The following is a 12,249-nucleotide window of genomic DNA, read 5'->3' on the forward strand; positions in this document are numbered from 1 at the left end:
ACTGAAGAAAATGTACATGTGTGCAATCTGTGCACCTACTCTGCCTTCAAATTTTTATATACTTTACCAGTGTCTGGATGCTGATGATAAAATGTTCTGTCTGTGCCTTTTTCCTCATTCCATTCACCCAAACTTAGTCCATTGATTGAGAAAATGCTGTGCAACTTTAACCACCAGTCAGTCTGGTGACTGCTGACTAAGTCAGCTGTCTGTATCTTCTAAGGGATTTCACATTTAACACCCCAAACTCCAGGTTACATCACTTTCTGTTATTTCTTGTAAAATAGCAGCAGTGTCTGTTTACAGTGACGAGGAAGAAATGTTCTGGTGTTCATGAATGACTCCTGGTGTAAGAATGAACACTGTGTCTGCATGGGTTATATTCTAGGGGTTTCCTGCCTACTGAGTACTGCCTAGGTCATGAGAAGACTCTGAATATTAAAAAAAAAAAATCAAACAACAAACCATCAACCAAACAACTCCAAAACTAATCAGAATGGATACACAAATGAGACTAAACTCCTGTTGGTCAGCTCTGCTGGTACTGATGATTAAAAGAGAAATATTAATAGAATCAAGTTGAGGTAGCACTTTGTACAAATGACAGTGACATACAAGGGGTGAACACTATCACAAGCAAAATACTTAAAGATTTCTAAATGACTGCTGAATACTGCTTTTACAGATCTTTGTAAGTTGTATTTTGTAATTATTTATGAATAACTTTCTACATCTAATGAAAGCTATTTTTACCTTCAGAATAAAGTACTTGAATGGCAGTAGGGTTTTTTTTGTGCTCCAGTATTGTTTCGTAGAACAGCACTTCAAAAATGTGCTTGTGCCAATAAATATTTTAATGATTTCTCCTATTTATGTTTCTAAGCTCCAGCCCATGTCGTATCCTGCACTAAAATATTATTTCAGCCAATGAAACCAAGTTTTGTTACATTTGACTAAATTCCCAGGTTTTTGAAGAAAAGTTAAAAGAAAGTAATGTCACATCAAACTAACTGAGCAAAAACTATTTCCATTTTACATTTATGCGAATAATTGTGCATCCACAACTGAGGAAAAGAAAAATGCTTTTTGTGCCTGTGCGCAACAAACACACCACAATTCAGTTATAAGAAAACACTGCGGGAAATTCCTGTCATAATCTTAATCAATACTACTGATATAATGTAAATTACAGTCAACAGTTTTGACTATAAACACAAAGCACAACCTCCCAGTCAAAGTCACAGGAATGAGATTTATTACCCCCCAGAAAAACATCTGGTTTGCATAGCAGAGATGCTCCTTTACATAAAAGGATTACTGGTAAATTAGCATGATCCTTTGAGCTGTATACATTCCTCATGTTCCATGGGAGCTTTAATAAATTATCCCCAGAAACTGGCTGCATCCAAGCTTAACTTAATATTGTGCATATTTTCTCGACGTTGTTTGGTGTAAATATTTGCCTCCCCTTTTTGCAGCCGTTGCTTCAAAGCAGACTTTTGCTGCTTGGTCAGCTGACGCTTGATCTTCTGTTTCACCAGCTCCTACAGACAAGCACACAATTTGACATCAAAGCTTCTTTAAATCATTTAGCAGTGAGACATGACATGACAACTGAATTTTTTCAGGACCAACATGAACACTCATGATTCATCTTCACCTTGACTGCAGAAATGAATAGAGTTGTTTCCTTGTAAGAAAATCATAAAGCAGTTCAGCTGACTGAAAAAGGAAATTCACTGCTGTGGACAAGGTCTGCATGAAGTGCTATGTGTGTGCTACATCCTCAGGACTCATAACACCTAAAGGGGTATGGGATTATCTGTGCTTCTGTCTTCTGATAGTCTTAGCTATAATAAATAGAATTTTAAATATATTTTTTTAATTTTAAAATTAAACTTCAGGTGTGTTCCTTATTGAGATGCTAAAGGACCCACACTTCTCAGTGCAGAACATAGGATTTACACAAAAATGCAAATGCTAGTAATATTGCAGAACATTTAATGTCCAGCAGTAATTATTTGGTATGTGCTTTTTTTTAGCACCCTGGTTATTCTGAAGTTTAGATTACAAAAATATGACTGTTCTAATGCAAGTGTGGCTAAGAGAGATGGGGAATTACTGATTCACAATTCCTTCTCCAGTTTTCCCATTCCATCAAATTGGAGTAGTTCTATGAAACTTCATCTGTTATTTGCACCTGTGGCTCATTCTGAGCTCTGCTCTCCAAATTGTGATGGCAGTATCTGCCCACAACATAAATGAAGCCATGACTTGGTAGATTGTGGCATGGTCCCAGCTCAAGTTGCCACACTGCTGCCAAGTGCATACTTGCATATTTTTTCTTGGAAGAAAAAGAGAAATCAAATTATTTTCATCTATTTCATCACAGTGGAATCATATCTTGCTGGAAACTTGCTAGAATAAATTCTGCAAGGCAGAACATTATGACATGTAATCTAATGTAAATTCACCAAGTTCTACTGCTGAACTGCAGCACTTAATGGAAAGACTCATCAATCTTTCCATCATCACAACTGACATGTTCCAAAATTTCTGATGTCAAGTAGACATATCACCTACTGCCTAATCTGGGGTTAAAGAAAAGCACATTAAATTCTGCTGAAAAAGTCCTGATTTATGTAATTCAGAAGGTCAAATTCAAATTGCCAAAGAAATTGCTGTTGAAGCTGAGTTCACAGAAATCTTCCAGAAAAGAATGGAAAAAAATTTCTAAGAGAGGTGAGAAAGGTAAAATTGAATCTTGACTCAAGTATCCACATTCAAAATAAAAAATATTAATTTTGGCTAACAATAGAAATGGATTAATTGATGCTGTTAGTGCATTAACATATATTAACATAAACTAATTACTGGGTAAATGAGAGTTGTTAGTGTTGATATGGAGCTTCGGTGAGAGACTAAAAAGCAAAATATGAAGGAGAGTGCTGGAAATCACTCTCTGTAAACAATTACAGCAGTATCAGTCCTATTTTTCTGTGGGAATGGAAATGCACACTGGAGAGGTAGATAGTAACTGTTTTTAAAGATGATTAATGCCAGAGAACAATTTCAGAAACAGGTACTAACAGCTATATGCAATTTGATGTGGTCTGAAGGCAAACTAGATGATGACATAACAAAATAATATTTACCGGAGGAATGGTTGAACAGCTCCCAATACTTCTGACTGACGTGATGCTCTTAGTCCTTGTTCTGTGCCCAGCAATGGGAGCAATACACTCTTTATTACTGAAACACAGAAATCAATGTGTTATTCCACTAGAAAGACAAACACATCTTTGCCTTTATGAGTCTTTTCTTCTTGCCCTGTTTGAGTCTTCACCTTCTGGGCTACAACTTGAAAACTCGCAATAAAACATGCAAAGTTATAAATATTAATACTGGTCGTTCAAGAGAGGCATTTTGTGAAAGAAGAATTTGTTGCGTAACAGCCATGTAAATAGTGAGAACAAGAGAAACCTCAGGGCACCAAGACACTTCGGATCCTGCTAAATATTTTGAATATATTTAACTGAAAAGCAAAAGCAAATGAGGAGGAGTATGGCCTACAAAGTAGGGAGTAGGTGTATGGGCTGGCAAACTCAAGAAATAGAATTTCACACTCAAGGGCTAAGTCTAAAGGCAAGAAGGAATTTCTAAGTATGTTAGGAAAGAAATTAAAAGCCAGAATAAAATACAATATATCTGAATAAGTACAGTACAATACATTTGTATATTTGTACAGTACAATACATTTGAATAAAACACTCCAAGTAGTTTGTTCTTGATAACTTTAGATTGAGCAGCAGAACATTTGGCTTTGACAAAAATTATCTGGATTATAAATTTACTCATGAAAATTATTTAGAGGTAGTACTTTAACATCAAGAACTACTTCATTATCAGTATTAGCTGAAATGAAGTAAAAGGGGAATAAATCCACCACAGAAAACAGGTTGGTCTTTGAAGTGCAAGACCTGTTTTCTCATTAGATACTACAACAGAGCTGGACAACCATAGCACCAATAGGAAGAGTATTTACTGCTGTATTTTCAAAATAAATTGAATTTTAAGTCTTCAGTTTAAACAAGGACAGCTGAAGAACAGTCCTTTTTAAGCTACTTGACACATTTACATTTTTGAGGGCAAGGGAAGGACCACATTCCGAGACAGTAAATGTGAATCTTTACCTGTAATGACTGAATTCCTCATTTAAAGATGATGAGTTGACCAGCTCAGGGCATTCGTCTTCACTCTCCTTACCCTCCCAACACTCTCCTTGACCTGCCTGACCTTCCAGTTCAGCAGCATTTTCAGTTAATCTTTTGTCCTTAAAATAAGTAATTGCAGAACTCTCTGCATCCTCGCTGGACTTCCAAGGCACAGGTGGCCCTTCAGCGTTTTCCAAGGCTGCACTCAACCCTGCCATATTCAGTCTTTGTGTATTTTCACTGCTTTCAGCTTCCTCAGCCGCCTCCTCACAGCTGCTCGTGGCATCAGAGGCTCTGCTTTCAGAGAAATCACCCACTTCACATGTGAAATCTTCACTGTTTTCTTCATTTTTGCTGAAGTAGTTGGGCTCTTTCTCAGCATCCTCTGCAAGTTCTAACCCCTCCATATTGTCATCCTCGTCAGAACTCGCAGAGTAAAGCCGTTCACCATCTTCCTGCATATCCTTTGCATAGCCACTGGCAGCAATCTCTTTATCGAGAGAACACTCTCTCCTGCAAAAGAGGAATGTTTTCTTTTAATATGTTAAATTTAATAAGCCAAGTTACCAATATACTACACTTTGGGTTTAAAATGCTAAGCAAGCTAGAGTAAAATTACCCACACTACTAACAAAGAAGATACCTCTGTTGAAACACACAGAACACATGATGGTGCTGAGCTTTACATGAAATACTAATTTAGAATGTAATCCAAGAGAAGAAAACTCCTCCAGAAGATGACTCTATCTCCACCACCTGCATTTATGCTCGTTTTTTTTTACAGAAAATTGTTTTACTTTAGCAGGAATAACACTCAGGCTTAAGTTCAAATCATGCTTAAGCAAATATAATAATAAAGGATTTGACATACAAAGACTTATTAAAGTGTGGAACTCTTTAGGGAAAGTGTTCAGGATGAAATAAAACCATTTTCACTGCAACAGTTTCAGTCTTAAAAAGAGTGGAAAAATTAGTTTTACTTTCCAGAAGGAGCTAAACACCTTAGGAAACAAAGTTTAAATGTAATAATGCTGAGGAGGCAGTCATCGTATTTATAAGCATTTTAAAAGTAGTTTTAAAACGGAAACCCGAATTAATCCTCAATACATCAGAATTGTCAAACAGGCTGATTCTGCATCACATGTTAAAATTTCCTAGACATTCACCATTTGGATCAAGCTTTCAGGTTGACCTCTCTTCTTTGGCTGCAAGAAGACAAAGAAGGCAGGAAAGGATTATAAAGCATGCTTGAAAACCACTTACAGGAACTTTGAAGAAAACACAAGAGAAATGAGAAAGATGTAACTTAAAATTGCATAGTCTGGCCTACGTTATTTTTTTTTATCTCTCCCACAGGCATCTCTCACAGGAATCCACTTTTCTCAGAAAACAAACACTAGTGTCATAAGTAGAACTGAAATTCATCTGTGCATTTCTACCTGATGTCTTTGAAGGTTGGGAAGAGCTCACTCTCATAGTTGAAGCGCTTCTTGAAGAACACCTTAATACAGTTAATATCTCTGTTAAAATACCTGTAAAAATACAGAATTGTACAAACAAAAAATCAGTGAAGTCTATTGCAATGAGAAGCATTTACCCTACATGGTTTTATTTGAAAATTATTTCTATTTGGCTTGAGTGATCTCAAGCCAAAAGCCTAGGAAGAAAAACTGGATACATTCATTTGTGAGTATTTCTTAACCAAACAATATTATTATCTCTGAGAAGCAATTAATCACATATTTATTCTGCAGAGACGTTTCTACTCATTCTTCATTTGGAACATTACTTGTGCCTAATCACAACAACGGCAGAAAAATATTCAGGAAAAGACTTACGGAAAAAACAAGTCATGGTTGACTGCTGTCATCAGCATTTGTCAGATTCACCTGGAAAACACTTTAAATCTAAACCTACCATTCAGCATTTGCATGTGATGTTGACATCATCTGAGGGAAATCAATCAAAGTGACATGGTCGTTATTATCCAAGATGAGATTAAATTCATTGAAATCCCCATGGATCAGACCATGATTGGCAAGTTTTACAATCAGGTCCATTAATTCACTGTAGACAGCAGCAGGATCTTCTATTTGGTGAACCTGGCACCTGAAAAGTTAAGTAAAATAAAATATTTTGAACCTTTAAAGACTTAATTTAAAAATACAGATAAAGTATACAAAATACATCCGACAGAACGGCAGAGTAATTAAAAGGGCCCTCAGGTCGCTGTCTAGTTAGGATAGAAAACTTCAAGGAATGGAGAGAGCCCTTCCAAGCAATCTGTGCCACTGCCTCTCTGTCCTTAAGAGGAGAAAATACCTCCTTATAGCCAGGCTAAAACTCATCTCAACTGACACTCATTGTCTCCCATTGAGCACTGCTGTCATAATGCATTATTATCAGCAAACTTCTATGTTTCTCCTGTTTTAGATAATCTTATCGTGTCAGTAGGGGCTAAATCTTCTTACACTGAAATCCAAATGGCCATGGAATTTTCTTTTACAAAACCTTGATTATGTTAGGAGAAGAAGAAAAAATAAACTTCCACTGCCAACTGCCATAAGGAACTTGGTGTTCTGTTTACACAATGAATTTGTGGGAAAATAAATAATTTATATTTTTTAAATAGTGGAACTATTAAACAAATGAGGGTGGGAAGAGAGAACACAATGAAGTCTTTCCCACATTATTCTTCAACTGTTTTATTTTGAAATTAATTCCCCTTTGATTAAACTTAAGATCTTGAATCCTATACAAGAGAATGGACTGGTTTCTTCTATAACTAGACACCTGAATTAATAGGGCAAGGATCACCAACTGGAGCTCAGAATATGAGGGATATTAATATTATATACATGAAGTAGCATATAGAATGTGCAATTTCTGTGTAGAAAACAAGGAAAAACCCTAACCCTGTTACTTTTCCTAAAGGTCGTCAGGGTCTCTGTAACACAGAGAATTCAAGCTTCACTACTTACAAAGGATATCCATCGACAAGTTCCATAACAACTGCATGCCTGTTGTAGTCTATGGGCTTCGGAACAGGAAATTCTCTGTCATGCAAAGCCTGGAAAGAGATAACACATTGAAAATTTAAAATTACATAGTTATGGAAACATTACATATACTGACACCCAAGACGTGAAGTATGTATCACTGTGATAGCAGCATATATTGCCCAAATCACACATGTAAGAAGGAAAACAGGCACACAGCCACTGGAATTTTCACTGGAAAGACAATAAAATTCTGAAGTTTAGAAACTGAGTGCACTGCCTACAGTTTAATTATCATGCATCTGGAAAATAAACACAACAAACTGGAGAAATGACAGAACCTTATCTGGTACATTAGCCTGTGGAATCAGTAGCAGATAACTGGAAATGGGGTCTAGCATCAGAAAAAAATTCCAGACTACGCCGCTGCCAATGTACTCCTGCCTGATTAGTCAATCTATGCTCAGTGAACACACGAAGTTCATTCTTAAATGGTAATAATTAGCATTATACCACACTTAAGATCAACCAAAAGTAGGTATTTTGAAGCTCTCCTGTTCGCCTTTTCTAGCACAAATTCAGTCATTCACTGGACCCACTCAACTTTTTTATGGGTTCATTCTTTTTTACTCATTCTGTTCTTACCAGTGAACTTTTCTAAGACTCTTAAGTTAAATCAACATAAGTACAGGCTTTGTTACTTTAGTATTGCTGCTTTTCAGCACTCAATTCAGCTAATACTGTTTTTCAGCATTCAATTAAACCTCCCCCAACCCTCTGCTCAAGGAAACTGACCCCCACAATTACATTCCTACAAGTTCTGATCACCTCAGGTTTTACCAGCTAGATCACCTGGACCAAGAGGTTCAAAATGATAATTTCTCTGTGGAGGCCACTGAGACAATCCATCATGGTTCTTTTTTACAAGAACAAGAAAATAATATTTCATGTATATATTACTCTTCAAAAGAAAGGAAAACTAATTTTTTATTAATAATTAATTTTCAGCTATCATCTTTCACCTCTCTACAGTATCTGTGTTTTTTTAAAGCAGGTAAAAAACCACAGAATTCAAAAGCAGCAGCATATTCCTGGGAATAAAATCTTTTCTCACAGCACAGACCTAAGTGTGCCTTTTTAGATCAAAATACCAGTTTTGATCTGAAAGATTTCTCTCACAGCACAGCAACAAGTGAAAGCTTGGTAAAATAAAAAAAAAAATCATTTTAAGAAATGACAGCTGCTTCCGAGTTTATGCTATAAATTTTGAAGGGAAAACTGCAGAACTGGTAATACACAGATTATCTATCCATGAATAACATCATTAATTTCAAATTCTCTCATGACATCTGGATCTGTTCCATGTGATTTCAATGGCAAAGCCTAATTTTGGCACTAGGAAGAGTACAAATCATGTTGTATGAAAACTTTCTGAAATGTATCATTTAAGTCCATTAGAGGAGAGAAAAAATTAATAAATCCAACTAGTACTGCAAATACAACATGATCAAGACAGTCTGAGAGGCATCTTTTAGCCTATTCCACCACTGCTGGCCACTCACACTGGTGTGAGTGGCTACTTACCTTCATGTAGGCAAACTCCTTCATTGCTGCTATCCGGGACAAGTACAGCCAGGACATTTTGTGCCTGTGCTTATGGTAGTCACGTTTGTTTTTCAGGTTGCGGAAGGAGGTTCTCCCCAGCCGGTGCAATTTCAATGCAAACTGTTGCTCCTCTTCGTTGGCAACAATATAAATATCTAGAAAATACACAACAGCACAGATCTAAGAAATTAATGATATCTAACAAACCACTGAAAGAGTGCAGTGAAAGCTTGTTACCTCACTCATCACCCTTTCTGACCCACAAACAGAGCTGATTACATAGTGTGTATCAGAGGACTGAATGTGTAGAAATTACTGTTAAAGTGTTAATGGTACTCCAATAGAAGAAATTCTGATGGGATGTAAAGTATCTTTCAGTGTTCTGGTGTTCTTAACCACACCCTGGAAGAGCTTCTTCTTCTTGATGAATGGACAGACAACTCAAGGGATCAGACTCTTAATTTAAAGTGTTAACAAATACCCTAAACTTAATTTCTAGCACTTATCCCAAATAATCCCCTCCTCCAATTATACAAGTCACATTCTGTGTCAAACTACATGAACATAAAAGGAACCAAGATATTGTTCCGATAGTTTTGAGCCTATTTTACTTTACTGCCTTATTTTTAAGTGGGATGAAAAAGCTGAAAATATCTTTTTAAATTGTTTGAAACAAAGCACAACACAAACAACACCTGCCTGCAAAGTACCTTTTCAAATAATGAACTAAGAAACAGATAATATGGGCAAAATGCAATTACAGTGTTGTGAAAAAATACCCAAATGTAGCCAGAAGCCTCACAGAGCACTTGAACACTATGTCCAAATACATCTTGGTGTTTGACATTAATTGATCTCCCTATCCAGAGGAAAACTACCCCAGTTTCTTGCAAAGTATTTGCAATATTATAGACGTGTTTGCTTTAAAAACTTATTTAAAGTGTTATTTTTGTTCACCTGATTCTTTGCCAACACCCATCTGGTTTCCCAGAGAATTGATGACTTGTCGGGAAGAGAGAGTTTTCAGAGCCAGGTAATCATATCCTGCATTAGTTAACCGATAACCCTGGACAGCTGGATAAAAAAAATACATTTCACTCTTTATTATGCACCCATCACATTTAAAATAAATCTCAATTTAATCTTGTTTATTGTTTCACCCAACTAGTATTTCATCCCTTGGCTCTTACCACCCCAATTTGACTGAATGGTGAAGATGCTTAAATTGGATTTGGAGCAACCCTCAATCCACCAAAGAACTGGGACAAAAGGGAGAAGAATTTCCCACAGAAGTCTTCACTGTGTTCACAGGGCCAGATGCAAATAGCTGATAGGAACAGGGAAAGGCCTGCACAACTTTGTCATATGGCAGATAAAAAATACTGCAGCTAAGAAAAAATTAAAGCTAAGATTAAAACTTTTAGCAGCTGTTCCTGAGGCAGTGAAATGTCCAAGGATTGTGCAATCTGTTCCAGAAATATGAGGATATCACTCATTGCTTCAAGTGATGTTTCTTTTTACCTCATTCTGAACAAAAAAGAAAGCTAACTGTTCCTCTTTTCGCTGCCTATCACTTCTAAAGGTATAAGAATCTGGTGCTGCATAAACCCACATTTCCAGGCTGAATCCAAGAGAAGGCAAAGCAAACAAAGCAAACTTCTACATCCCAACCTGTTGGGCAGCTATCACTGTGAGACACTGGGGACAGGACAAGACAGGGAGTCCAACACAAAATTCAAACTCACTTTTTGTTCGTTCATAAGCCAGAAGTTTGTGCTTCGTCAACTCTCTCAAAATTTTATTACAGCCACCATGTTTAAGGCTGGCAATAGAAGCAATCAAGCTAGCAGGAACTATTTCATGGTTCTTCATGCCCATTTCTACCTAAAAGAGCAATTAAAAACAGATTTGTCAGTGTTCAACAATGAAATATCAAATCCTGTTCAAGAGTAAATTCCTGTTCAAACAGGCAATTTTTAAAGACTACAGATTTTAAGACTTAACTTTCTACGTTTTAAAACTTAACAAACCTTTCCATTTGCTTCACTGCTCCTTGGCAGCTTATATACAACCCACCTTGGGAAGTTCTTCAGTGCCAGCCACGACAGCAGTGGCTAATTAGATTCCACACAATCCCATTCACGGTGAGCAGAGAGCAGAGACGCTGCGGATGCTGCCTCACTGTGATGGGTTTGCGACCCCTCGGGCGTCCTCAAAGACTCTCCTTGGCAAGCCCAGAGAACCACCGGGCATCCCCAAAAATTCCCTGTCCCTGCTGAATCACCCCCAGCCGGGCGACCGAGGGAAACACCGCCACGAACCAGGCCCTCCCCAGAGCAGGCCAGCACGGAGCCCCAGGGGAGGCAGCGGCACCACGCGGGTCCCTCCCAACGGCCCGGCCCGGCCCGGACTGCCCGTGCCCTCTCACCGCGGTCAGCACCCTGAAGTGTTCCTGGGACAGGTACCGCAGCATCACCACGTTCAGCTTCCCCATGGCGGCGGTGGCAGAGAAGCAGGAACGAGAAAAAGAGGAAAAAGATGAAGAAAACGATGAGGAGGAAGATATGCAGGCTGAGGAGGAGCGCAGGCCGTACATGCGCAGCAGCACCCTGGGTAGGTCCTGGCAGCTGCGTGTGCTGCCGCGCTCCGCCAGGTCCCACTGCGCTCCGCCCGTCACGGAGCCTGGAACCGGAACCGAACCGGAACTGAAGCGGAGGCAGACTCGGCACCGGGGGGAGCTCGGTGGGACCCCCTTCCGTGCCGCGGAGAATTGTTTGGGATGCCCGTGCAGCTGCCAGGACCTGTTCCGCTCGGGAGTCTTTCCGCTCACGCGTGACGCAGCGGGACGGTGCGGAGTGTGAGGGAGCGCAGGGTCTGGCTCCGGGAGAGCTCTCTTCTCCGAAGGATAACCCGTTGTTTCCAACCGATGTAAACACAAACACAGACGTTTTGGCAAGCTGAAGTAAACTCATAGCGAGCATTTCACTCGGACAAAGTGAAGAATGTTAACATTCCACCCCTTAGACCCCTGTATAAGCAAGTTTTGAACGCCAGAATGTCAACACTTATAGTTTCATTCACGTTAAGTTGGTAGAACCTCATCTGGCATATTTCCTTCTCTCCCATTTTTTTTTTCTTCCTTTTCCCTGTCTCAGCCAGCCATCTGTGTTCAGCTATCTGTTCAACTATCTTGAAAAAAAAAAAAAATACCCAAACGAAAACAATCCAAAGAGCGGAAGACAACCACATCAGGTGCACATATTGTGAACAAAGACATATATTTATTATCTGTGATCTCTGAGTCTTACATCCCTTGTAGACTATATATTTGTTCATTAAATTTCCATCCTTTATTGTGGTTTGTAAATCTTAGAGGCTCTATAATATTTACATATGTTATAAATGAGAAACAAAAGTCTCGATGTTCAGCA

General features: G+C 38.5%; 1 protein-coding gene across 2 annotated transcripts; it reads right to left on the reverse strand.

Annotated features, from left to right (window-relative positions):
- Positions 1-1,232: 1,232 nt before the first annotated feature.
- RIOK2 (RIO kinase 2) lies at positions 1,233-12,006 on the reverse strand. 2 transcript variants are annotated; one of them, XM_056513026.1, is made up of 10 exons: positions 11,247-12,006; positions 10,564-10,702; positions 9,776-9,892; positions 8,798-8,973; positions 7,196-7,284; positions 6,132-6,323; positions 5,654-5,746; positions 4,194-4,727; positions 3,156-3,252; positions 1,233-1,544 (listed from the first exon to the last, which is right to left on the reverse strand). In XM_056513026.1, exons 1-10 carry the CDS (start codon positions 11,412-11,414, stop codon positions 1,383-1,385), a joined length of 1,767 nt encoding a protein of 588 aa, XP_056369001.1. In that variant the 5' UTR covers positions 11,415-12,006; the 3' UTR covers positions 1,233-1,382. The 2 variants fall into 2 exon arrangements, with proteins under 2 accessions (XP_056369001.1, XP_056369002.1); XM_056513027.1 differs by lacking the exon at positions 9,776-9,892.
- Positions 12,007-12,249: the final 243 nt, after the last annotated feature.

This window comes from Oenanthe melanoleuca, chromosome Z, assembly GCF_029582105.1.
Source record: "Oenanthe melanoleuca isolate GR-GAL-2019-014 chromosome Z, OMel1.0, whole genome shotgun sequence".
NCBI lineage: Eukaryota > Metazoa > Chordata > Aves > Passeriformes > Muscicapidae > Oenanthe > Oenanthe melanoleuca.